The sequence below is a fragment of the Bradysia coprophila genome, unplaced genomic scaffold (assembly GCF_014529535.1).
Source record: "Bradysia coprophila strain Holo2 unplaced genomic scaffold, BU_Bcop_v1 contig_350, whole genome shotgun sequence".
Classification (NCBI taxonomy): domain Eukaryota; kingdom Metazoa; phylum Arthropoda; class Insecta; order Diptera; family Sciaridae; genus Bradysia; species Bradysia coprophila.
Genome location: NW_023503608.1, coordinates 10,020,756 through 10,046,217, shown reverse-complemented (window position 1 = coordinate 10,046,217; position 25,462 = coordinate 10,020,756). Strand labels below are relative to the sequence as shown.

At 33.7% G+C, this 25,462-nt stretch overlaps 1 protein-coding gene and 1 long non-coding RNA gene across 2 annotated transcripts in view; one reads left to right on the top strand and one right to left on the bottom strand.

Annotated features, from left to right (window-relative positions):
- LOC119080834 (SCY1-like protein 2) overlaps positions 1–25,462 on the bottom strand; it is a 106,334-nt gene that overhangs the window by 31,345 nt on the left and 49,527 nt on the right. Inside the window, exons 3-13 of the mRNA XM_037189391.1 lie at positions 17,779–17,904; positions 17,098–17,196; positions 15,557–15,694; positions 6,903–7,023; positions 6,449–6,544; positions 5,570–5,715; positions 4,520–4,650; positions 3,454–3,568; positions 2,198–2,343; positions 1,833–1,986; positions 1,449–1,625 (exon numbers count right to left, since the gene is read on the bottom strand). Of these exons, the coding sequence (XP_037045286.1) occupies positions 1,449–1,625; positions 1,833–1,986; positions 2,198–2,343; positions 3,454–3,568; positions 4,520–4,650; positions 5,570–5,715; positions 6,449–6,544; positions 6,903–7,023; positions 15,557–15,694; positions 17,098–17,196; positions 17,779–17,904 (1,449 nt within the window). The remainder of the gene's footprint in view (positions 1–1,448; positions 1,626–1,832; positions 1,987–2,197; positions 2,344–3,453; positions 3,569–4,519; positions 4,651–5,569; positions 5,716–6,448; positions 6,545–6,902; positions 7,024–15,556; positions 15,695–17,097; positions 17,197–17,778; positions 17,905–25,462) is intronic.
- On the top strand, positions 241–20,735 carry LOC119080874. The gene is made up of 4 exons (XR_005088396.1): positions 241–369; positions 8,435–8,446; positions 14,008–14,018; positions 20,726–20,735. It is a non-coding gene; the product is annotated as an uncharacterized LOC119080874 (long non-coding RNA).

Sequence of the window (25,462 nt, the reverse complement as noted above, 5' to 3'; positions counted from 1 at the left end):
ACGTGTTTCATTACGCAACATTTTTTTTAGCAAGATATGGAAGTGGCCAAAGAAAACTTTTTTTTCAAAATGTCGGTAACGCTTTGACGTTTTTGATGCAAAGTTTGTTTTGCAAACATATACAGCATAACAACGGCGTTAAGAGTAATGAACCCTCTGCAAATTTGTAGCCTTCAATTGGATTGTGTGAATTTGTGTAATCTGCACAGGTTTCTACAAGTGGGATAGGTTATCCACACCCATTTTTGCATGCATTAATGGTTTTACTTTTTTCAAAAAAAGATTTTGGTTCAAAGAAATCATTAAAAAACAAATATTTTTCCTCTCAAATGTACGCTACAAATTTGCGAAAGGTTCATTGCTCTTAATGTAGTTGTTGGAATAATGGCTTCAATTGAGAAAATTCGACTTTTAGTAATCAACATGTCGTTTTTGTGGCAGTTACAACACTTGAAACAGTGTTACAGTTAAGACGAATCATTTGAATGGTGCTAAATTGAAGCCTGACCTTGGTGGTAACTTTTCATTGAAAGGAGAAACGTTTGTGGTTATCCTCAAAAAATGCTAAGGCATTAAAGCATAAAACGATGGTTACACCTCGTCCAAAAAGAGTTAAAATACAAAGCTTTTACTGAAAAACCATTTTTAATCGTTTTTCCTGCTTTGGAAACCGTACTCTTTTGTACCCTTTTTCAAGTCAAAAATGTACTCTTTTTGAAATTTTCGATCTGGGAACCCTAAACTCCAAAACCGTACCCACGTATGAACGATGAATATGACTGCTATTCATATGTTACCGGCAGCAATGACAAAAATAAACAACAAGCTCTGATTAATGTGCTCCTATATGAGCTAACTGCGTTTAACAATAAATGAAGTGATAGATTTAGTGTCTGATTGTTAGAATCGGTATGCTTGCCGTACTAGAATCAATAAAATGATACGCTCACCGTGTGTTAATAGTTTAAATATTCGTCAAATTGTCCTGTAACTCTAGACTTTTCTAGTTAATCTATTAATGATGGCAGTCGTGATGAACTCATCTTGTTTCACTGCCTCTAATGAAATGTTGGATTTTTTGAGTGGATGGCATTTCAAACGTCCTTGAAGATGATTTATACAGGTTTCATGTAGTCAATATAGAAACCAACAAAAACATGAATTGTTTTGGCAGATTTTGAGCGTGTAAATCTTGTATCTTCTCTAGATAAGTTCATTGTCCTTGATTTTAATATAGTTATCATGTCGTTAATGTCGGCGTTATAGTAGTACATTGACAATGATGCTGGTGGAATTCTCCACTTCCCTCGCGAGCAAAAGCATTATAAGAATTATCAACTTGGGCGAGTCCAAATTTCCCGCAGTAAGAGTAGGTGTTTCCCACAAGCGATGATACCCGTAATATGTTGGAGCAAAAAAAAGAGATTTTCCTAAGAATCAAAATTTACCTGCGACTTATCCAACTTGTCTAACGTTCGTTCTATGCAGTTCAGAACATTCGCCATAATCTTAATATCACTTTGATTTTTTTCAAAAACTAATTTCAATTTCGGCAGCACCATCTTCCTGATGGATGTTTCATCTAACGTTTCATATACATTCGCAACAGCAACCAACGCTGCACTCTGCAAATAAAATCACCGACAATTTGAAATGTAATTTGGTCTCTGAATGAAAATCAATCTATACAGAGGCACACACACTCCCTTCTAAAGCTATATAGCGATTATATAGTTGATAGGTAATCTAATATTTGCCAAACACTTAAACAATTTACAATTATCCCGAAGCTTCGTGAAATCGCTTAATAATCCAATCGATACAAAACTCACCTGTACTTGAATGGTTGTACTTTCAAAGGCATTAAATAACAAGGGCAGAACTTCCGATCGAATATCATCTCGTGGTGTTTTCTCCAATATCACATGAAGGTTTTCCAATATGGTAACGGTGGCTTGAATGGATTTTGGTGCGGCAAACATGGCTCTATAAATTAATTATTGTAACTATGTGGTAAGTGTGGTGTACGAATTTAATTTGTAAAAACGAAAATTTAAATGATGAATAATGGGACTCGGTAATGTAGAAATTTCATGTAAAACGATGTAAATGAAAATGAATTAAGTCTGATTTAATAGCGTTGATGGGTTGGCAAAACCCATCATCTTCGTTTATAAAATAGAGGCGCAGAACAAACCGAAAAGTGGGTAAAATTATTGTTTCGTATTCGGTGGGTGTGGATTCGTGAACGAGTGCTAAAGCTGGTTGAAGAACGGCTGCTAATACTTCGGCGGTACGCATCTCTTGCTGAAGACATGGCCACACATGCTGCCACCATAATTTCTGGAAAGTAAGAATGGGAAGTTAATCGGTTGAAGTAGATGACTACATTTTATCAAAAACGTTATTGCTTAATTGAAAGCCTGTGCTGACTATGACATCCATGGTTGCATGGACTTCGCTAGTAAATGTGCAATCCACACTCTCTAATTTTATTCTAACAGACTCAAAAATGGAAAATAAACGTAACTTTGTTATAACATGTGGACTGAAGCCATCGGTCAAAATGTCTACGTGAAAATTTCAATGAGCTACTGTCCTGTTAGGCCAAAAAATGTACCGCATTCTGTGTGTGTGCTTTGGAGTGCTTCTGGAGTTTTTTTATTCCATAGGAAAAGTGGAATATAATTGAAGCTTAAAGCTCTGCAGCTCTTTGAACGCGAATACTACACGGCAGGTCTGTATCTTTTTTTATTATTAGAGCTCCTTATTTTTATATTCGTTGTCAATAAATTATGACTCTGTGTTGTCGAAAGCCATAATATGCATAATTACTTCACGAACACGTTTCGGTTCTTACCAATTATCAAGAAAAACGTTATGTTTTTAGCTTTGAATTATAACCGAATAAAGAGTTAAGATTGTGAAGAACTCTTCTCCGTTTAAAACAATAAACAAAGATCTGCATATCCATTAAACATTTAATACCAAAACAGAATCTTATACGAGCGATAAAGTGATACGTAGCGTATACTTTGTTCACTTTATGCATACAATATATACTCCATTTTAGGTTCATAATTTCGGGATTTTTTACGATTATATCGAGCTTTTTGCGACTGAAGCATTTAAATTAAAACGATTTTATTGCAAATTAGCGTCCAATGTTTTACGGCATCAATAAACATAAAAATGTGTTACATCAGCTATCAATACCCCATTATGTAAATATATGTTATAACCGATTCTTTTATGTTCATTTAGTCACTTTTCGATGTGGTGCTCATTGACGCATTTTCGTAACACCACCATTTTTACGTAACGGAACAGACGGAGCATTTGGATATAAAAAATTGTATATGTATGCAAGCGATGGGATAGATAGAAATGTTTTATGGTAATGATTAGGATATCAGAGGGTTTACAACGAAAAAAAAAAAACAATTCACTCACCCTAGGTATAAACGGTAAAACTTCTCGCAATGTATTCCGATAAAAGTGTGCTTTTTGTGTTGGATCCTTCATATTTATCACATCTAGAAATTGCAGAGCATGTACAGCTGGATCACTATAAATAGATGAGAGAAAAAAATTCGCTCATAAAATTAGAATTTTTTTTCCTTTTTTGTAAAACAGATAAGGTAATTTTCATCCCATCAGGGTTAAGTGCTAATTTATAACAGTCTGAAGTATCTAATAGGCACATGTTGTTGTATCTTGTACCTTTTTTTTATACAAACTAAACACTCAACCGATTCGTAAAATTTTCAGACGGTAAATATTGCCTAAAAATATGTACCGAAATATGCTGAGCTACATGGATTTATATGATTCGCGATGTTATATGTTGTTGGATTAAATTTCAATTATTTCCAGAATTTTTCTAAAAGATTAATTGGGGTGTTCTGAGCTTTTGAGACAAAAAGCTGACCAGAATTTGAAACTTTTTCGGCAGACGACTGTCCTGATCCGTTTTCGATTTTCAAGATAAGTTCCTTTTGATTTGAAAACTTTAGAAGAAATACCGACTTATTGATTTGAAACATTGAACGAGAATGGTTATGACAAGAGTATCACCAACACAATTATCGACTCTATTTTAGGGAAATCTACTACTTCGTTTGCTTCAGCATAAATTACATACAACGACTAAATCAACAGTGATTTTTGGAAGACAAGAATACTTTTCCCTTGAAATTTGAGGATTTAATTCAGAATTTTTTTTTTTTTTTTCAGTTAATCCAACAGCCTTTTACGGCCAATAAACCGTAGCATGAGTGGTATAAATGTTCTACTCTTATGTGATGATCACTGTTTTTTGTCGTTGCTTCCGATACCAGATACAACCATCCGTAAAAAGCTTACTTGTAAATCAAATTAATTGAATCTTTCCTCTCACCTGGGTAATATCGAAAAGTAATCCAACCGAACACTTCATCTACTTTTTATGATTTTCTTTGGCTTTCCACTTCATATTTTTTAAAATTCATTGTGGTTTTATTAAAAAACAAAGACTTACCTGAAGTATTTGATTAATTGCAAAAGCTGAGCGGTTGGTCTTGAGGCGGGCTCTTTACATGTCAGACGTGATGTCGCTTCTTGCAATGGAATGGGTACACGAGGCAGCATATTGTGTACTGCATCTTCAAGCTATTTACGTGAGGACGACGGTTTTTCGTTTTATTTACAATTTTTTTGTTATACTTTGTATGAGTAATTTGCCTCGTAATTTATGTATATTTATAGCGGTACACAAAGAATAGAGGAGACATGAATTATTCATACTGGTAAAGATAAATGCTTGTGGTTATGTATACAACAGAAGATGTTGAATGATGGAGTTGATGTGCAACAACGCGTTTTCAATTTAAAAGCATCACAACCAATTTAGTTGAGTGAAAATTGTTTTCTCTTTAGATTGACGTTGGCTGTAAAGAAGGACACTCTTACAATTTTATGGAGAAAATAATTCCAGTTTAACGGAACGTAGATAAAATTGCAGTTGAGAAAACCATTTATTTGCTTAGGCTAGGGTGCTAGAAGGAAATGCCTGAGAAATTGAAATTTATATTTATCAAAATCACCAAGTGGATTGATCTGTAGATGCGCCTTATTTTTTATCGTAGTACGTCATTTTCTGCACATATTTGCATGTATGCATGCTCTGATGTATTACAAAATGTACTAAAAAAAAAAATTGGAGAAAACTCTAATACATTTTACCTTTAGCTTCCAAACATCATTGTCTGGGGATATAAAAATAACTGACATCAAGATTCAAAAAATGCAGACCAGAGAGTACATAAGAACAAAGTTTCTGTTGTTAAAAATCAGATCCTTCACTCTATATGTATAAAACCAATCCAGAACGAGTGCTCAACGAGATTCAAAACGTAAAAACAATTCATTAAAAACTTCTCTTCTCTACTCCAAAACTTTCACATTTCCGTCCACTTCAACCTCATTCCAGAGAATAATAGTAATTTTCGAGGAAATAATTATTGCACATCAACCACATCAACAATTTTGCATCTCTCCGAAACATTTTCCAATTCATTAACTTACTCACCATTTCTAATTGCTTCAAATATGCAGAAGCTGAATTATTTGCCTGAATTAAGGGTCTACCTTGATTGAATATCGCACACATAACCAAACCAAGGGAAAACATATCACTTAAAATGCTGCAGTTGGAGTGAATTTGATTCTCGGGTGCTGTGAATATAGAAAAAGTTTTTTTCAGGAAGTTTTCCTCCCACTTTTCTCCTTTTTTTAAATTGAAAGTGGAAATGAGATATTGCAGCTGATAAATGAAAATGTTCTTCAATTATACAATTTTGTGCCGATGAAAGTTCAAGTTTACTATTAACGAGAAATTTCACGGTAATTATCAACTGTAATTTTGTTTAAAACTTTTTTTCATCTCTGTGTATTTTCACGAATTCGCATACTACACAGTACATACGTCACCATCGAGATGGAGGGTGTTTAGTCGACCGTATCATTTTGTTGTTCTTCCGAACCAATTGTGACATTAATTTTGAACGATAGATTCGCAGAAAAACTGGAGTTTTGGAAATTGGAGCATTAATTGTGTTACTCTTAAGCGTAAAAAATTGAGGAAAGTGCTTTTTGCATCATCGAATGATGAAGGATTTTCGTCATTCATAACACGTGAAACTCAGTGACACTAGCGCACGCGAAAAATGTCGAATTTTCGAACTTTTTTTAAGTGTGTGAAGTGCACTTTTTCCTATGATTTCCCTTCCTTCTCATGAGCGTGCATACTTTGCGAATAAACTCTTACTACATTCGATTTTTAAAGCGGAAATAAACGAGAACTTTCATTTTTGGCGATATTTTCCTTGTATTTGATTCTAATTATTGTTCTCAGAAATTCAAGCTCACTTAATATTCGACTCAACTTACAGCGATGTATTTCACTTACCCATAAAATCTAAATTCGGTTGTGTCATTTTCGAAGCTCGTGAACTCCACGGCTGACAAATAACTGGTTCCACTGCATCAGTCTCATTAACTCTTTCTGTCGGTGAATGGTAATCGAAAATTAAATTCCAATTCGATGCAAACTTATTAATTAAATGTTTTAAAAAAAGAACAGAAAAATATTGATCATCTCATTCAAAACCAATTATGGGTCACACACCACAACGGAATACATGTTCACATGAATTACCGTCGGACCGAAAGTCGACAAACAAAATTGTTTGTATGAACCAAGTATACATGAGATAAATTTGGTATTCATTATGAAAACATGGAAACATGAACAAAATTTACAAATTAAACAAAATAAACTAAAATGCCATTAATGTACATATTTTCGTCTGTTGTACATATCGTACATGCATAAATGGTTGACTCTATGAGAAATTACGTACCAATAAATTCTAGTCCAGCTAATTTCCATGTACCCTTTTTTGTCACCAAAATTGATGAGGGACAAACATTTCGGTGTATTACGTGACCAGAGTAATGTAGAAATGACAATGCTTCGGTTATCTGGTGAATAAAAACGAAATATTCCTTTGTACAATAAGAACGGAAAAAGTAGAGTTTTCTTTATGAGACAAGTGTAGTGTATAAATGGACTATGGAGTTTCCCTAATATTCAAATTATAGATAAATACTGAATACTATAATGCTCGAATTATTATTCGATTCACATACATAAACATAAAACATAAGAAACGCATATACCTCTCGAAAGTTTATACTTCGAACATACGATCAGAAATTAAGTTGACGAAAATGATAGTATTTTCGATTATCTGATTCTAGTTTCGGTGTTAATGAGATTTTTCACTTATCTGAATTAACACGATTCAAAGTACCTAAGATTGTTGATATTATCCAAAAATTTTATTGACATTGGTAATTTTGATGTATCATTTCTGAATGACTTCATGAATCAATCTACCATGTGTCATGATTCTCTAAAATCGTTGACGCCACCCTTGGCAAAGGGCTGTTGGTATTACAGATTTTATTTTATTTCGAGCCCCCAAACAGAGAATTTTCTACCACTAAATTTACTGCGCCCTAGGCAAATGTCCCGAGGATGTGGCGGCGCTGATTATCGCCGGCAAAATTTGGTGATAGCAGTGTTTTTCAAAAAATGTATGTCCAAACAAAAGAAACTAAAGAATTTTTGTAAGCACTAGAAGGACTTTAAACAAAAAGATTTTTCCGTTTTCGTCTCTGTTTATTGACAGATGCGTTTTAACAATTGCGCACATTTATATAAACAATAGAGCAAATGTAATAAAAGTACTGTTCCTGTTATAGTACATGTCTTCTTTTTTCGCCTAATTCTAGACTAGTGTCGGCAAGCTACGAATATTACTGGCCTCTCAAGTCGGAATATTCGTTCCACCCAAGTGTATAACTCCTAAATCAACTAAATTTTCATGTTGTTTTTCTTTTAAGAAATGGTGTAACAAATTGACGTGATTGTTTCGTGGATAAACTACCTGTGTTCACCTTGGGGAGAAATAGAAAATTCGCTCGCTACTAGTGGAATTTCATATTTTTCCCTTTACATAACGAGAAGAAAAGTAGAGTCTAAGTGAGAATTTTGTTAATCCGAGGCGTAGCCGAGGTTAATAAACACACGAAAATGAAACTTTTCGAAAGCAATGCTTGAAACATGAAAACTACTGTTTTCGACGCATGTAACTGTAGCATGTAATAGTACATTTCGTACCTAGGACTAAAAGTCTTTTTTAGCGTGTGAGAAGTTTCCAGACAGAGCCGAAGGCGAGGTCTGGAATCGAATACGCTAAAAACGACTAGTCCATGGTGCGAATAGTATTTTTCATATTGGACTGAGAAAAAGTGCCACGAAGTCGCACTTTTCGGGTCCTAGGTATGAAATAGTATTTTACATGACTAGGGATAAAAAGATGAAAAGTAGAGTTTTCGTGTGAATTTTGATGATCCGAGGCGAAGCCGAGGTCAATAAACACACGAAAACGAGACTTTTCATTTTTATTCCGAGCTATGTAATGCATTTTACATGCTGAGGGCGTCGAAAGAAGTGCTTAAAAGATGAAAAGTACGGTTTTCGACGCATGTAGCATGTAAAATAATATTGTTTCCCAAAAATATCGATCAAAAAAAAGTTGCAGATTCGATAATAAAGCCGATATGGGCCCGACTTTCTATTCTTAGTCAAACTCTGTCAATAAATTCCAATATATTTTTTTCCATTTTAATTGGATTGAGCTATCTTTGTGCTGATAAAACCGAAAAACATTATTCTTCGTTTGATACGACCAAATCTGCCATATTCACTTGCAAAAATCCGTCATCATCCAATCGATTATTCAAAAAATAAAAATCTTTTTCATCAAACTCATAGCTTTTCATTATATTGCCAATTCGAATGAATAAAATATTATTGTATACTGTACTGAATAAGAGAAGACGAAAAAAACACATACACACATTTTTCCATTCATAAACCATATTTCCTTTTCAACCAAAATAAATATAATTTATATTTTATTGAACTTCTCTTTTGCCTCTTCATCATATAATACCCACAACAACTCAAAATTCAATTTTGTTTTATTAGTTTAGGATATCTTTATATTTATACCTTTAACGTACTTACATACAGAGATACAAACAAATCAACTTCTAGAGCCCAGGCGCAACACACAAATCCCCCACCCACCGGACCAATAAATAAAATTTTTCACTGAAGAAGTATAAAAAAGAAAAAAAATTAAAAAAAAACGAAAATCTGTAAAGTTATGTTTTGGAAATTTTGTTTTCCTTTGATCAAATCTATATGAGTTTTCCATGATGAAAATAGGTTTTTAAGTGAATAAAAAAAGTTTTTTTTTCGAACTTTTACCGGTGAAATATATTGCAAATTGACAAAAGTTTCATGGCAGTCGGCTATTCTTTGCAGTAAATGCAGATTATTTATATTAGTGAACCAAATAAGGGTTAAGTAGCAACAAAATATTACTTTATGATTGAAGTAAAAAGGTTTTCTGAACACGATCTTTCAGAATCAGGATGCAAAGAAGCTGGCAACCATAACTTATAAAATTATGTACTTTTCGATTTGAATTTCAAATTCCCCATAATAGGAAGACTTATGAACTCCTTCACGAATACAGCAGACAGACGTAATATTGTAAAGTAAACCACTGTCAATAAAATAGTCAGATTCCTGTCAGAGTATTTGACACTAATGATATTTGACAAACTAATTAATTAACCAAAAATTAAGCAAACAATTTTTTTTTTCAACTATCTCTTTAGACTATACCATCCCAAACATGTAAATTCTAAAGATAGTAGCATCTGGCCTGGGCTCTGGGTTATTTTAATTCATGGAATTACCGATTTTTGTTTTTCTTCACAACATTATTTAAATAATTTCCGACAGAAAGAAAGGTAGAATGCCAATTGTCATCGAAGTAATGGTACACGTAGAACCCTTATTAGCTATCGGGTTTCTTTTATTGTGAATATCAAATTCGACATAAGAGCGAGATAAAATTGGTGCGTACATCGAGCCAGTTACATGACGAATATAAGACAGTTAATTGAATACAAAACGATAACGTGGAATACGAAACGTAACCTGTCTTCCACTGAAAAAGTTTTGGCGAAAATGTGCTAGTCACATGTAATCGATAACGATGACAAATATAAACGATGAGCTCTGGCTTTGTATTAGTGTGTGTTAAAACAAATGAAGTACATGATTTTGCATCAGAGGGTTCGCAATACCGTAAACAAGTGAAGAAACGGATTAAAGCACTGTGAGCACAGGACGATACGCTTGTCATTTCTTTATGGTTAAACACACAAATTTGCAGCAGGAAACCAAAATTATCGACAACTTGTTGAATTTGTTGATGAGCTATTGATTCGCGAAAAGAAAATTATTGGAATTCTATCGTTAAGCCCACTCCACATCTTCTAAATCTCGGTTTAAAATAAACATAAAATTTGCTTCATCGGTACTGGGTTCTTAGGTATCCAAATCACTTCGTATACAATCAGCAACGTCGTTACAAAGAAATGTTGCTCTAGTCGTTAAAGAAAATACGTAATCTAATTGAGTCGTTTGCTAAGCATATATGAGAGAATGTATTCCTTTTAAACTTCGTCACAACACAACAACATGATTTTTTTCATTTTATTTATTTAGGGTTTTCTCTCGTTGCATGTTTGAAAAGTATTTGTTCGAAAACAACTCGTCTGACGCTTATTTGGTAAACGAATATGTTAAGGAGAAAAAAATATAGGAAAAAAAATGGAAAACATTTTCCTTTTTGTTGCAAATTACGCGTCCCTTTGCGTACATTTTCATACATTTTCATCTCTCGCATTTTTGGTTGTTTATTTGTAGACGTAGATATATGAACCGTAGATTCAGCTGTATGTACAATGTACAGCTGTAGCTGTATGTACAATGTACAGCTATAGCTGTATGTATCAGTATGTACGATTCCTTAACTGGCTGGGTAACATTATTTTTCTTTTCATTTCTGAACAACAAATGATTTTGTTAAAGTTCCATATCCTCACCTCATACACTCATATAACATAGTATCCAGAGCGTATTGTGTTTGAATAATATTTCGCTTTTATTTTTCATAAACTGAAGGAAAATTGTGTGTATTTTCCATAAAAATACTGTGTTTATTAGGCCATGCGTTTACGATCTCGGTTATGGAATTGTTCAACATTGTTTGGGCCCAAACATAGAAAAAAGAAAACATAGGGAAAAAAATGATTTCGAAAGAATTTTACGAGCTAATGGTTAGGTGAACGCGTTCAGATAATGGGTGGATTTCTACCGAAAAGGTAGCTGGAAAAACAGTTTTCCGGTAGGCTGAGGGGGATTATGAATTTATGAATTCGGTCAGAAATATTATTATTTACGTTCTTTTGTTGTGCGCGTCTCGGGAGGAATGTTAATTACATTGTATGGGTGTAGGAAAGTTAATGTGTCGACGTAAATGAATGGAATGGCATGTAGGTACTGTACATTATACATGGTCATACATTTTTATCAAAATGCCAAATGTATTGTATCCATCGTGCGAGACATTTGTCTATAAATCTTTGGGTAGAAATACGTTAGCGTGGAGCAAAATGCTGGAAATGTGTGACCGGCTCATAAAATTGTACGTGGATGTAATATTGAGAATCATTTGTGCATGTGTAACTTTATGAGTGTTATATCAGACGAAGCGGTACAAAGATTTTTATTATTTAGAAAGTTTATCTTATATACTTCTAACAGTCCATCAGTTCAGTAATAGCTGTACAAACGCAACTATATAGTAAATTTTCAAAATGCTTTTTCTTGTTTTTCCGCAGCCCTTGAAAGTAATACTCGTTACGGTTTTACATTTTTAGCAATTGCTTTAGCAGTGAACCAAAATGAGTATTTAAAATCATGGACAATTTTGAGCTTTCCGAAAAGCTTTAGAGCTTTTTTGAAACATTGACGTTAAGCGATTCGAGTAACTCGACTGTTGATAATTTGTTGAAAATTGATATTTTTATACGATTAATAATTATTATTAAACATCACTTGACATGACATGAAAATCCATTTGTTTTACCATAACTGGCTTCGCTCGCAAATGCAAGAAATGTTGTGTGGACGTGCTGCGTTAAATTGTTTCGCTTTGAAAATTTATTGTTTTATGAAAAAAAATGTAAAAATTTATTGACAATTTAATTCAGAATCAATTTCATACTTTCATTTACAAAACAATTAATTTTCAAACAACAACAAAATGCAGCGCCCGCACAAAAGTCAAAGTACTGCACAAAAGTCCAAGTACCGCACAAAAGTCCAATTCAGCCGATACAATATGAGCTGTGTATACGTATAATGCGCACAAGCCATTTCATATGCACAATCAATGCTCAGAAGTAACTCATAAATAATGAAAGTGCAACTTTAGAGTGCATTGGGTGTCATGGTGTAGCTTCGCTACTATCCATAAAAGTTTCTGATAAATTGAATAGATTTATTCCGCACACAGCTAGGACACATCATACATTTATATATATATTCGTTATGCGAAGAATGTCGAGTCTGGTTATTTATCAGCATGCATCATTTGTTATATTTCAATATAACGAGAAAATAAAAGACCGTTGTATCATGCTTAGCATACGTCATACGAAAATATTTTAAGTTTCCACACTTTACGAGTGTACATTTTATTTGTTGTCTCACCTACTGTCCAAGTTGCTCAAGTGGGTCAGGCTTTCATAAAATTTTACATACCACAAAAGGTATGGCACTGACCTCAGCGGTTTTAACATTACTCGCCTAATAAAATGAAATGATTTCTTCATCTGAATGCCATTCAGCAGGACAATTCAACGTAATAAAATAACTGAATAACTGAATAAATAAACATTTTTATGTACAAACGGCAACAATACAATCTCTAATCTGGGATGTACAGCGTTAGAACGTATTTCAATGGTCTCGGTATGCATGAAACGAATCAAAGGACATTCGAAGTTTAATTGACCGTAAAGTTAAATCGACACGTTTTTGTTGAATGGGATTTAGGAAGTCTAGCCAACCGAATCCTAGTTGTCTCGTCTGAATTATTGCAATAAAATGCTTTAGACCGAAACTGTGCTTATTAACCACATATCTGACCCGTGGGGACAATAAAAAAGGAAAGAATTTAAAAAATGTTTCGCAATATCAGTCGTTGATATCAGACTCCATTTTCTTACTAAATTTAATTTCAATCTAAATGAATATTCTTAACTTATCAGAAACATATCCTTTACGATCGTCACTGATTGATTTAGTCTAATTTATTTTAAACAGAATGAAACACGACCTGCCGTGGAATGAAATAATTTGGTTGAACAGAGTACGTATTTCGATTGTCAGATTTTAATATCCGTGTGGTACGTGTTGGGGGAATTCGTGGAATGTGGAACGCACGTAGGAAATCTCTTTATGTTGCCATCAGTAAGAGTTTGTGATTAATGAGGAAGGGCAAGTGTCCCAACTAACTTCAATCGTCGAAGATACTTTTCAATAGACCACTCAGCTGTTATCGACAACAACAGCTTTGGTCCACGTTTTCTTATAGCAAAATATATATCAACAGATTAGGTAAAAAAATATGCCATATCTACGCTCCAGGGTCTGTCATGTGACCGCAAAAAATAAAAACTTTTCTTCTAAGTACCTAAGTACATTACCCCACTTTCACATTAATAAGTAGTGATTAGCTACTGGACAGGGAATCATTATAATGCACGTAACATAGTTACTTTATGTAAATGAAGCAATAGACTTGATAGCGCGTTAGGCTTGCTATTAAATAAATAGAAAAATTCTAAAGTCATGAAAAAAGCCAAAAAACCAAATTCTTGAAATATAAAAAGACAAGCATTTGATAAGGAAAGTATATTTCTGGATAATGTGTCATGAAATGTCTGGTCATAAATGAAAATCAGTTTACTAAAATGTATTCCTTGGCTAATTTGAATATAAATATTCTTGAAACAGGGTAGAACGCAAGAGATTGTATAACAAAAATGACAATTTACGATCCGAAATACGATTTCCTCATTATGCATAAACTGTAAACTGCTCCTTCCACACAAGCACCTAATTTTTCTGCTGCGAACATCTGAGCGTCTAAGAAAAAAAGAACTCTCCGTCCATAAATTAATAAAAATATCAAATTTCATTATTTGAAAGTCATCGTTCACATAATAAAATATATGAAACGGTAAAAGTTTTCAACTCTGGAAAATAAGCGCAGTCATACACGGATTAGGAAAGACTATAAAAATATGAAATTTACTTTATTCTGGCTTTTTGCCTGAACTTTTTTTTTCGCTCTCACAAAGTTTCGGGGAAAGTTTTTTTTTAGAATTTCATTTTTATTATCCTCCTAGAAGTTATGGTACATAAATCCAATATTAAGTACTCTTGTATATGGAATGTTGGAAATGTTTCTTTTCTGCTGAACCAGTCAAATAAAAGTCAGAACGAAAAAGAGAAAAATATTTTATATTCAAATGATGTCGTTTTCCCAGCTATACGTTCTACATGACGTGTAATTACACTTTTAGCGTCATACACGAGCGAAGCACATTATACTCGATTGTCATTGTACCATGTTATTAATATGAGAACATTTTGCATTTAATTTAACTCGAGGACTTATTCAGATTCGGTTTTGTATAAGCATACAACATACAGCAGATCAAAAAGGGGTTTGTAAAAGTGGCTCTATTTTTCTTAGCATGAAAGCGAACAAAATGTAATTACACACATGGCATCTTTCAAACAACATCCTCATTATTCACAATTTTCTTTCGGATAAACATTTAATTACAAATTTATTCAACGGCAAAAAAACGAAACATTTCACACAATAGAACGCATTAAAAACTGATCCGATGAGATTAAACATTAAATTAATTAGCGTCGTAGATACGGCTATAAATGAATACCAATTTGATACTTGATACGAAATCATAGCTGTGTTTCTATGTATGTCGGAGAAATTGGCTGTGTTAAGAATGTAGATTTTATAGCCTTTTGTCAACTACGGCGGGGGAAAAGGCATTAGGGTTTGTCGATGTTTCGCATTAGTGAGCTTGTGTGTACTCAGTACTCACATTCCAGAACATTGTCAAAAATTTTGACCCAAAATTTAACGAAATCACTGTCAACTGTCAGATAACGATAAGCATAAGAGTGTACCACAGTCATTAAATTTGTTACTTCTTCTGATTAGAATATCTCCTTTTACTTCATACAAAAATCTTTTACTTCATTAGCATAAGACCACAGAGCCCATCTTTCATTTTTGTTGGCGGTGAGCAATAATTCACATGTGATTTGAAAGGTCACTCCTTTATTTATATGTGTTCAAAATAAATTTTAAATCCTACGACAAGACCGCGCTTATTGTGTTTATTTGGCTGTCAGTAGAGTAAACCATCTGTTCCTTTTTACCGATATTCGCAACGTAAACAACACAAAATTTACCTGTAAAATTCCATATTTGAGTTCAATGTCCAGAAAATTATATTCTCTAGCATGTGCAGGTCGCGGAAGTGTTACTGGCGGTGGTGGTGACACTTGTGAATTTCCTGTGGGTGGTGGTCCCGTTGGTCCGCCAGATTCCTGTTGAACAGGTGATAAGAAAGTTAATTTATCGGTCGACTTTATTTGCTTTTTTTAAATAAGGTTCTAAAAGAACACATCTGAGTTGATAAAGTGGTACCTAAATTTTCTAGCAATATGGTACTAAAATTATATAAACATAATATCCACTAAACCATTCAAATATGGGTGACAGCTGCCTTCGTAGGTGTTTCAATCTGTTCTATCTTAAGTATTTATTATATCCTGTTTGTGCATTGTAGTGACCTAGAACAAATTCTAGCTTTTTTCCATGACCTAATAAACTCGTTTTCATATCATTAAATTAAATTTATTTAATTAAAATTTAATATTTTTGGACGCCACAAAAACGATTTGCAATAAAATGTTCATGAAATTAATTAAAGTGTCTATCATTGAACATGCCTCAAAAAAACCGCTACTCGCAACATTTTTAATTCAATTTAAAGGAAAACAATTTACATACCCAACGATCGACGGTGAAACAAATAACAAATTTATTCAAAAAATATTAAAGCGGAAAATGAAAAACGAAATAAAATTTCCCTGTCAATATAATTTAAGTCAACTCAAGTTTGGTACTCGTTTAGAAGATTTTCCTACCGTCATACTACACGTACAATTCAACTTCAACCGAGCATAATATTTTGAGTTCACTCTTGCGTAGCTCATCATTTTCCTTTTATTAAAATAAATAAAATAATAAGACTCTTCAGGACGTTTATTGTTTTATCATCGTTGCGCTGTGTTATATACACGTAACATACACCCAGCGTCAAGCGATTTGCAACTCTTATCTTTTTTTATTATTTTTTACAGTGCTATTTCGGGGAACTAATTTGAAAGTTGAATAAGATTTGGTTTTGTGAGACTTTTCCATTTTCAATTTCGTGTATAAGAGTGTGTATAAGACGTTAATCTCTAGGAATTACACTGAGGGTCCACGAATTTTTAAATATTTTTATGATTGTGTAAGAATGTGGTTTTAATTATTCACAATCCGTCGGGAAAGTCCAACATTTTTTATAATTTTATTGCATTCCTGTTGTAAAATAGGACCCTTCTGCGTTTACAGAAAATTTTCTACGCTAGTTAAAACATTTAAAAAAAATTGTTTTTGATTTTGCATGGTTAATTGCAATATTTGAAAACACTGTCAAGAGGCTGTCTGGGAGACTGTCAGACGGATTAATGTCAACTCAATTTGTGCCAATGTTTCGCTTCACTGTTCGCTCACACAAATACTCTGTTTGTATGACGCTACAAAGGCTTCATAGCCACATGCATGGTAATGATAAAAAAATATTTAAAGCATTTAGCCAGTGCACCAGCTGTAGGAAACTTAGTCACAAATTTGGTTGACATTAACTGTATCAAATTTGTATCGAATCTGAACGAATTACCTGAAATGCCAAAATATTTGCCAGGCTCGCGAATACTGGTTCCGTTGCAAAGGCTAATGTTTCTGTACATTCCTCTACTGGATGCATTATTTGTAGAATCTGAAAACCAAAAAATCTCTTATTCTGATTATCACGTAACAATTGCTACATAGTCGTAAAAAAGTTTCATCTGGCTGTTTGTTTCACTAATAAAGTTGTTCGTAGCATCGCAACAAAGATTGCGATAAATAGAGACTCTCTATAAGAGAGAGTACCCTAACAACTCGAACACACAAAATGTTCAGTATATAATTCACGATGTAAAATTGTCTTAAAAATAGAAATCTTCACACTAAAAATATCATTTTTCAGTGGATATCATGAAGGTTTTTTCAGACATTTTACACGAATTGTGTACTCATATTCAGTTGTCTTCGATTCATGTATCTGTACTTTAATTCCTTGAAAAATATCAACCAACACGATTGTAGTGTCGACATAATACCGAATACTTACGCTAACATATGCAACAAATGCATTAATTACAATACTGAACGTAAGATTGTCCAACAAATAAAAATGAAGCCATCAATTCCAACACCATTCAACAAAATCGAAATGTATTTCCAAACATGTATTCCAAACATAATTCCCCTCAAATGTTTCCGAAACATGTATTCGCCGTCAGCCATTAAAAATTACCTTCGGATGCCTGAATCGCTCTAATTGCTTAACAGATGCTCGTAATATCTCTGTAACAGCTTCTTTCCGTTTGGGTTTGTGTAATTTTTCCGCACACCTTTTCTCAAACAAGAAAATCGAACATTCCTGAAAATGGAAAAAAAAGCAGAAAATTTTAATTTTGCGTTTCAATTTTTGTTTTCCGGGACTAAAGCAAATAATGGATTTAATCATACGGAAGAGAAAAAAAGGAATTTAATTTGAGAAAACTGTGGGTTGTGAGAAAAACGATTCAAATTATGACGCCAAATTGCCGTAGACACAGCGAGAAAAAAACTATAATCCGATCATTTTTGAACGGTTCATCAACGAAGCATTATAATAACATTCAATCTGGACAGTCTCGCACGATTAATACCAATAAAAATGTTTTGCCACAGAAATCAATTAGCCGTGCATTTACCTTTCCTGATGTTATATTCGGAAAAGGAAAAAAAAACCGACATACAAATACAAAACCACTCAAGCATTTCCCTTTTGAGAACCAATTTGTTTTCTATATATACAACCACAAAATATCGATCCAGACGAAATTCCATTTCACAAAACATAATTTATATGACATTACGTTTATCGTGAATGGAAAGGCACAGAAGGTATGAACATGGACGTGTATAGCAAAATATGATACATAACACTTAAATGGTCGATACAACTTTCTTTCCGACGATACCAGTCCTCCGAGAGTTTACTTATCGCACGTGTAGGTTCTACACTGTAGGATAATTATACATTCAAGTATTCCGCGCCTCGTGTTTACATAACAAACGCCTGTTATGTAAACCAATCCAATTGTAGACTGTCCATGCGGTTGTGTGTATTTTTATATATACAAAAAACGATAATCGATATAAATTACGAATTTCAATGCAAAGAAAACTTTCAGAATCGACACCATTATTCCTCGTAAAAATGTTTTTCTTTTCGGTAGACCACACTGAACTACAAACGCCGCATGTTTAAAATAATATGGGAAACCAAAATCCCCACGTTCCTTCTTATGGTTTTCAAAGTGACAAAATGTCCTTTTTGTGTTAGGGATAAGTGCTACGAATTATATCCAAAACATTGGAGTTAAATGGAAATACACATTGACCGAACGGAATTACCTTTTTTTTATTTCTTTTCAAGTTTTTGTGGTCATATTTTTGAAATAATTCTCTGGTTTGGTTATGTTGACGGCAACAGTCGATATCCACACGCAATTTGCAATTTTATTTAATACAGTTAGAGGCAGTGAAATTCAACATGAATTTCCTTCAGCTGTTTTTTTATCTGATCTACACAAACAATCAAAACTGTTTATACGTCTTTATACGGTTTATACGGTGTAGCAGCCTCACCCGTATAAATTAGTATAAACAGTTTTGATTGTTTAATGTATATGTTGATCAGCTGAAAAATAGCTGAAGCAAATTCTTGCTGAAATTTCACTGCCTCTGACTGTAGGAACATTGTATGAACATTTTTTATTTCAATTGTTGAAGCAACAATAATCTAAGACATTTTGAATTTAGGCCCGAAACACACGAGCAATTTTGTGTTTTCCATTGTAATCAGATATTCACCACAGGCTAAACAATGGAAAACGTTGTTGATACCATCAACGGAAAATTGCTCTGGCCTAAGCTGAGAACAGAGGGGCAATTTTAAGTTTCTGAGGTAGACAATTATGCTTCATTTTCCATTGTATTCGGATTTTCCCTACAGGCCAAAGAATGCTGTTGTGACAATAGAAAGTGCAGCATAATTGTCCATCTCAGCAACTTAAAATTGCTCGTGTATTTTCACCATAGGACACTGAAACTTGACAGTGCTCCATACAAAATTTTACACTGGAGTGGGTAGAGTCATTTCATAAATCAACTTGGCAGTTTTGAAATTGACTTTGTGCCACCGAGAATTGAAATACGACTCTTTTCAGCACTCATTTTAGTGTTGCAAAGTGACTTATTTCAGCACCCGTTTGAGAAAATGCAAAGCAATGTGATCGATCAAATTTGAAGAGTGATTGTTTACAATGAAAATTATGATTTTTTGTGCTCTTGTCTATTTCAATTCTCGGTTGGCACAAAGCATAATGTGTTACACATGTTGTAATGAGATTTTGTCAGCACACTACCCAATTTTCCTTACTCGCTGCGCTCGTAGTGCTGAAAAAATCAACATTACAATACTTGTAACACAACATACTATTTCAATGTCTTTATTGTGATGCTGTTGCATGTTAAAAGGCCATATTTATTGCACTATTTCACATAAGAATGAAAGTTTTTATTTAAATATTTTTGTAGTCTCACAAATTTTGTGAAACAAAGTTTTATCTTGGATTCACCAAAGTTTATACACAATTTCTTTTGTCTGGGTCACTATATTTCTTCAAATTTCCTTAAAAATGCATTTCTTTGATAGAAAGAACTTACACATTCAGAGCTAAAATTTTCTGCTTGTTTTATTCGAAACTGAACTTGACACTATTTACCAGACATTAGTTTACAAACGAAAACTGTTTGTGTGTGAATTCCACACTATGGAAGCTTATTTTTTACTTGTGGAGATTTGTAGATTTGTAAAATTTTCATGGCCAATAACATTATACTTTAATTTAAATCAACTTCCGAAGGGGGTCATTCAAATAGTGCGCACGCCGTATTCGGTGTGGAGTTGTGTGTTTCAAATATTTGTAACTTTTCCCTTTTTTATCGGAAAATTGGTGTAAGAATCGTCGCTTTTAGCGTGTGCCCTATTTTAATGACTCCAAAATTACATTCAAAATGTTCTTTTAATGTTAATAGTGTGAAAGTAAGTATAATAATAATTAAATAAAAATTGCAGAAGACATATCGTCAGTAAAGATTTTGCAATATGTTTAGAAACAGCTATCTGTTAAAGACAGTAACAGTAACAGTAAGCTCATTTTAGCGTACCCTTATATAGCGAAATGTAAACTTAAACTAATGAAGTACAAGATTTGGTATCTTACGCTAAGTGATAAATTCATCAAAATAAGTAACAGTTTAATGGTTATATGGAGCTCATCGTTTATAAAAAGTTTATCACTAACATATTAGAGAAAATTTACTAAATATTTCATGACTACCATGCGCTTGCTATTGGTGTGAAATTAACAATTCTTTCTAAAATAAAATAATATGAAAAAACCGCCGATTTCAAATGCAAAATGCGATGCAATTTTTGTTAGCCATTTGAAGGGAAAAAAAATTACAAGCAAAAGAACCACCACTCCCATTGAGGAAAGGGTAACATATTTTCTGAACATACAAAAAAGTTACAGGAAAAAAGAAATTTCTTACAAAAAATTACATTAATCAGATTTCTCGACAAAAAAATATGAATGGTAGGTTATGTTACGAACAAGTGTGGGCTAGGTATGAATTGAGCCCATTTGTGAACACATAATAAAAAGAAATATGAAGTTTATATCGTGCACAATATGGCATCTACGGTATTTCATTATGTACATGTCTATGTATATTATTATGGAAAAAAACTCTTTAAATATATGAAAACGTTGAATCAGATAAAGAATACATTTTGAGGGTTGGAACAGGAAATCTGTTGGGACTGACTCTATGAGCAACAGGAAGGAAATATTTATGGAAAAACGTCAGAGAATTTTATGTATTTTAATATGTTTTTCCTGAATTTTCTTTTCCGTATCATTATTTCTTTCTTGATAGATTATATGTCACGATCGATGGATGAAATAATACCAGTTGCACTTGGGAATATGAGTTTCAAAATAAGACTCGATTCAATAGTTGCACTACTATTTGTCTTCACTAAACATTTTATTTATATTATGACTACGGCTATATGGCACAACATTGGCGTATATTCCCATTGTTTCCCGCTGTTCGTTTATCAATTTTGTGAAGCAATTTTATTTTTGTTTAGAAGTAGAGTTTCAATTTTATGAATTATATTGAAATATACGACACGACACAACACGCCGAATGCCAGCTCTTTTTATTATATATGTACAACCGAGGTAGAGTTAACTTCCATTTCTTTCGGAATAAACTTTCGATTATGTCTTGAGTTTGATGCAAGGTTGCTGCTGACATATAACATAAAAATGTATCGACGATTACATTGGAAAATTTCAATTCTAACTTCTATTCCCAGTAGCGGATGTCGAGTTGTTTTATATTGCGGTACAAGGTTATTTTTACGAAAGATTTATTAAACATTTCTAGTGATGTCTTTCTGTGTGGTGCAGTGCGGCAGGTATTGTTGAAAGAAGCCACTCAGAGAGACACACATATTGAGTTATGTAGAAAAAGTTTTTTTTGTGAGGCTTTTACGATTTCACAAGAAGTGAGGTAAAATTTATCCTCGTTTGATCTGCCCACCTGAACGGCAACAAAAATGAAACTGACTCAACATCGATTTCTCAACTGCATATTTACATGCAGTCTCAATGGTATCTTATTTGGACATATTCCTTACATTTCAAATCAATTTATGAATAGAGTTTGAACAGAAAGGAAACTTTGCCATCATTGATTGACCTCTACTGCACGGACAGATGATTTGAATTTTGCGAAATTGGTGCACTCAACCTTTCTAACGTTACATTCAGAGAGATAACAGCTCGTTTCATGTAACTTAATAAATTAATGCCAAAGAAAATTTGGAGACAAACAGCAACTTGTTTAAACTATGCCAATAAAAGCAATTGATTTAAAACTTTTAAAACGACGAAACCTGAATGCTTTAAATAAAATAAAATCTCTGCTCATCCAAGACATAAATGATTTAGAGCTTTTTAAAGCAACGTGATACCTTCACATCGGCAAACAATCCATTTGTGCTGGTTGAGTACCTTGAACTAAACGTTCTTATTTTGTGCGGTTCATAGACAACTAATGGTTTTTCTTTTGTTATTTTGTTTTTTTTTTCTTGTTGCGTTGTTGGTTAATTAAGTGGTTTATTATGTTCGTGTCTGTTGCCTGTTGTCGAGGTAAGCTGTAACTAAATTTTGATGCAATGTTTGTTGGTACTTAATTAAGGATAAAAGTTTTCCTTTGGTTTTCTTGTACTGATATAATAGTTCGGTAGGTGAAAATAACAGACCATCCAAATGGATCTGTTCAACCCTACTTGTAGACACCCAATAGCGACGTGTATTGGAAAATTCGAATAAACGGTACCACAATGGTACCCATTACCCATTTATGTTTTTTGGAGTTAGTATCCTTTAAGTTTGGGAATGCTCCAGGAACAATAGGGCTTAAAGTGAAGAGTTGTCGCTTGACACTATTTCAATCAAAGGAACCTTTTTTCACTAAGTAGTACAATGAATAGTCAAACTTTTATAAATAACGTATAGGTAGCACCGTACCCCGCGTATATGTAAAATCAGCATCAATGACTGATATTTTCAAACAATCAGCAACATCTGTCTCGGCCAATCATTCAAAAATTACCAGCAGTAAAACCAACGTAAAAATATTTGAATTACGTCCACCATTCGGCATTGACGACCAGTCCCAGATACTTGCTACATTCAAGGCTAGTCGCCTAAATTCTATTGTCGCTGTCAAACCTTCACTTTCATTTCGAAAGAGAAAACCAATTCCCAGAGAATATGAGGTGAATCCAAGTATGAAAACAATGTACCAGTATCAGTTTAACGATTCGGCCAACACAAAACTTGGATACTGTGCCAACAAGACGGTTGCGAGTCTTAACGAACAATTTAAGCGCTGCCAACAACAATCCAAAAATGCAATAGAACTTTTTAAGTTGAATATGCCAGAACTACCTCCTCGAAAGTACAGAAGCGACTATAACAGGAGGATATCCGAGTATGCGGCCGAAATAAGCTATGTAGGCACTAAGTTTATATTAAATAATATTCACGATCATTCTAAGTGTGGACGAGTACCGAAAAAATGTGTCCATTACATTGAATTTTGAATAAATTTGATGTTATGTGAAGTCCACCTAAGATTTTCAATTCCACAAAATGTTCCACACTCGAAGAAGTATCGAGTGAATTTTTTCCGGGAAAATGGTTACAATAACACTCATTCCTTCCACTCCCTCACTAAACCATCCCACAAATACTTTCTCATCAAAAAGTGCATATTAGAATGACTTGTTCCTCCACCCTATACTGTACAAAAATTAGATTAATTCATAAATGAATGTGTGCCCACTTGGCAAAAACTAATTTTTAGGAGTACAATCGGTACAATTACCACATTCTATGAGCATATATCATCACAATACCTGTCAAAACCACACTAAATTATTATAGTACCATTTTAGCGGCAGTTATAACAACGGTTGAGTCCTTTTTAATTTGAACACAGCGCACGTGGGCCATGCTTCATCTAAAAAAAAAACAATAAAATCGCAACGGGGCTACTCACTGCCAAAATGACGTGACAACATTCATATTGGATTTGTGACGCTAACATGTACCCAAGCCAGTTACCCTTCGTAAAATTCCTACCAATCCTCAATGTCAACATAACCCTCAACAAGTGGAATTTGAATTCATTCATTCATTCACGTTGCCACATTGACGCAGTGTAATTTTGTAGAGAGAAGAGCGTTTGTGTGTTGATTGGAATTATACTCCTCCGCATTCCTGAAATTGTATTATGTTTCATCATTATCGTCATCGCCGTTTTACACACGCACACACCGCTTCTCGTTTCTGTAAACGGACACGACCTTCCATTTATTCCCACTCCGTTAGCTTGTCGAGATCGTACATACAATTTAATTCTTCAAATTGATTTATTTTCTGTTTATTTTTATAATTAGAGAATCGCAATGGAATAGAAATCAGGTAAATGGTTCGTGGGCTGCAATGATTGGAGGCGTGTGTGCTTGACATTGACAATAGCTGATGCACTATGGTATCAATTGCACAAACACTGAATTAATTACTTCATTGTGTAGTTGTTGTGGGTGTGGGAATAGTATTAAGTATTCGGAGTCAGTGGGCCTGATGTTTCACAGTAATATTCGGGGCTGACGAAGATCTCACTTTTCAGCATGTATTATGCGACCTCACTCCATAATTTCAATTCTAACTCCAATTTCTTCTTCAGGAATTTAAAAAAAAATTCTAAAGCTGAAAATTACCGGGTTGTATCTACGTACCGCGGTGGCACTCATTTTGCGAGCTACGTACTCAAAACTCAACATACACCGCATTCTAAGCTACCGAAAATTTAAGGATAAAATATGTCGTCCCCCTTTTATGGACTTGTAAGATCTCTTTGAATTTCTCATAAATTGTTTCACACAATGTTCCAAGATCCATTTTGTGCAGACAAACCCTTTGATAACTTAAACTGTCCGGAACGACTTTTTCAAGGGTATACAGCTAATTTTAAACCAAAATAGTCGCAAATAAACTTTCGTTCTTAGACCCTTTTGTGCAGTCAAAACCAACACACTAATTCTGAATGAGCTGAAATATCTTTTTGTATTAAATTATTTAATTATCAAAATTTTATCGTTGGCTAATTTCCAGGCTAATTTGACATATTTCACAATTATTTCAGTTGTTTATCAATACGTAAATGTTTGTGTTCAGCAGCCCTCGCTTTATAGTGATTGAAAATGAATGAATGTTTCCCATTCACATTTTCGGATT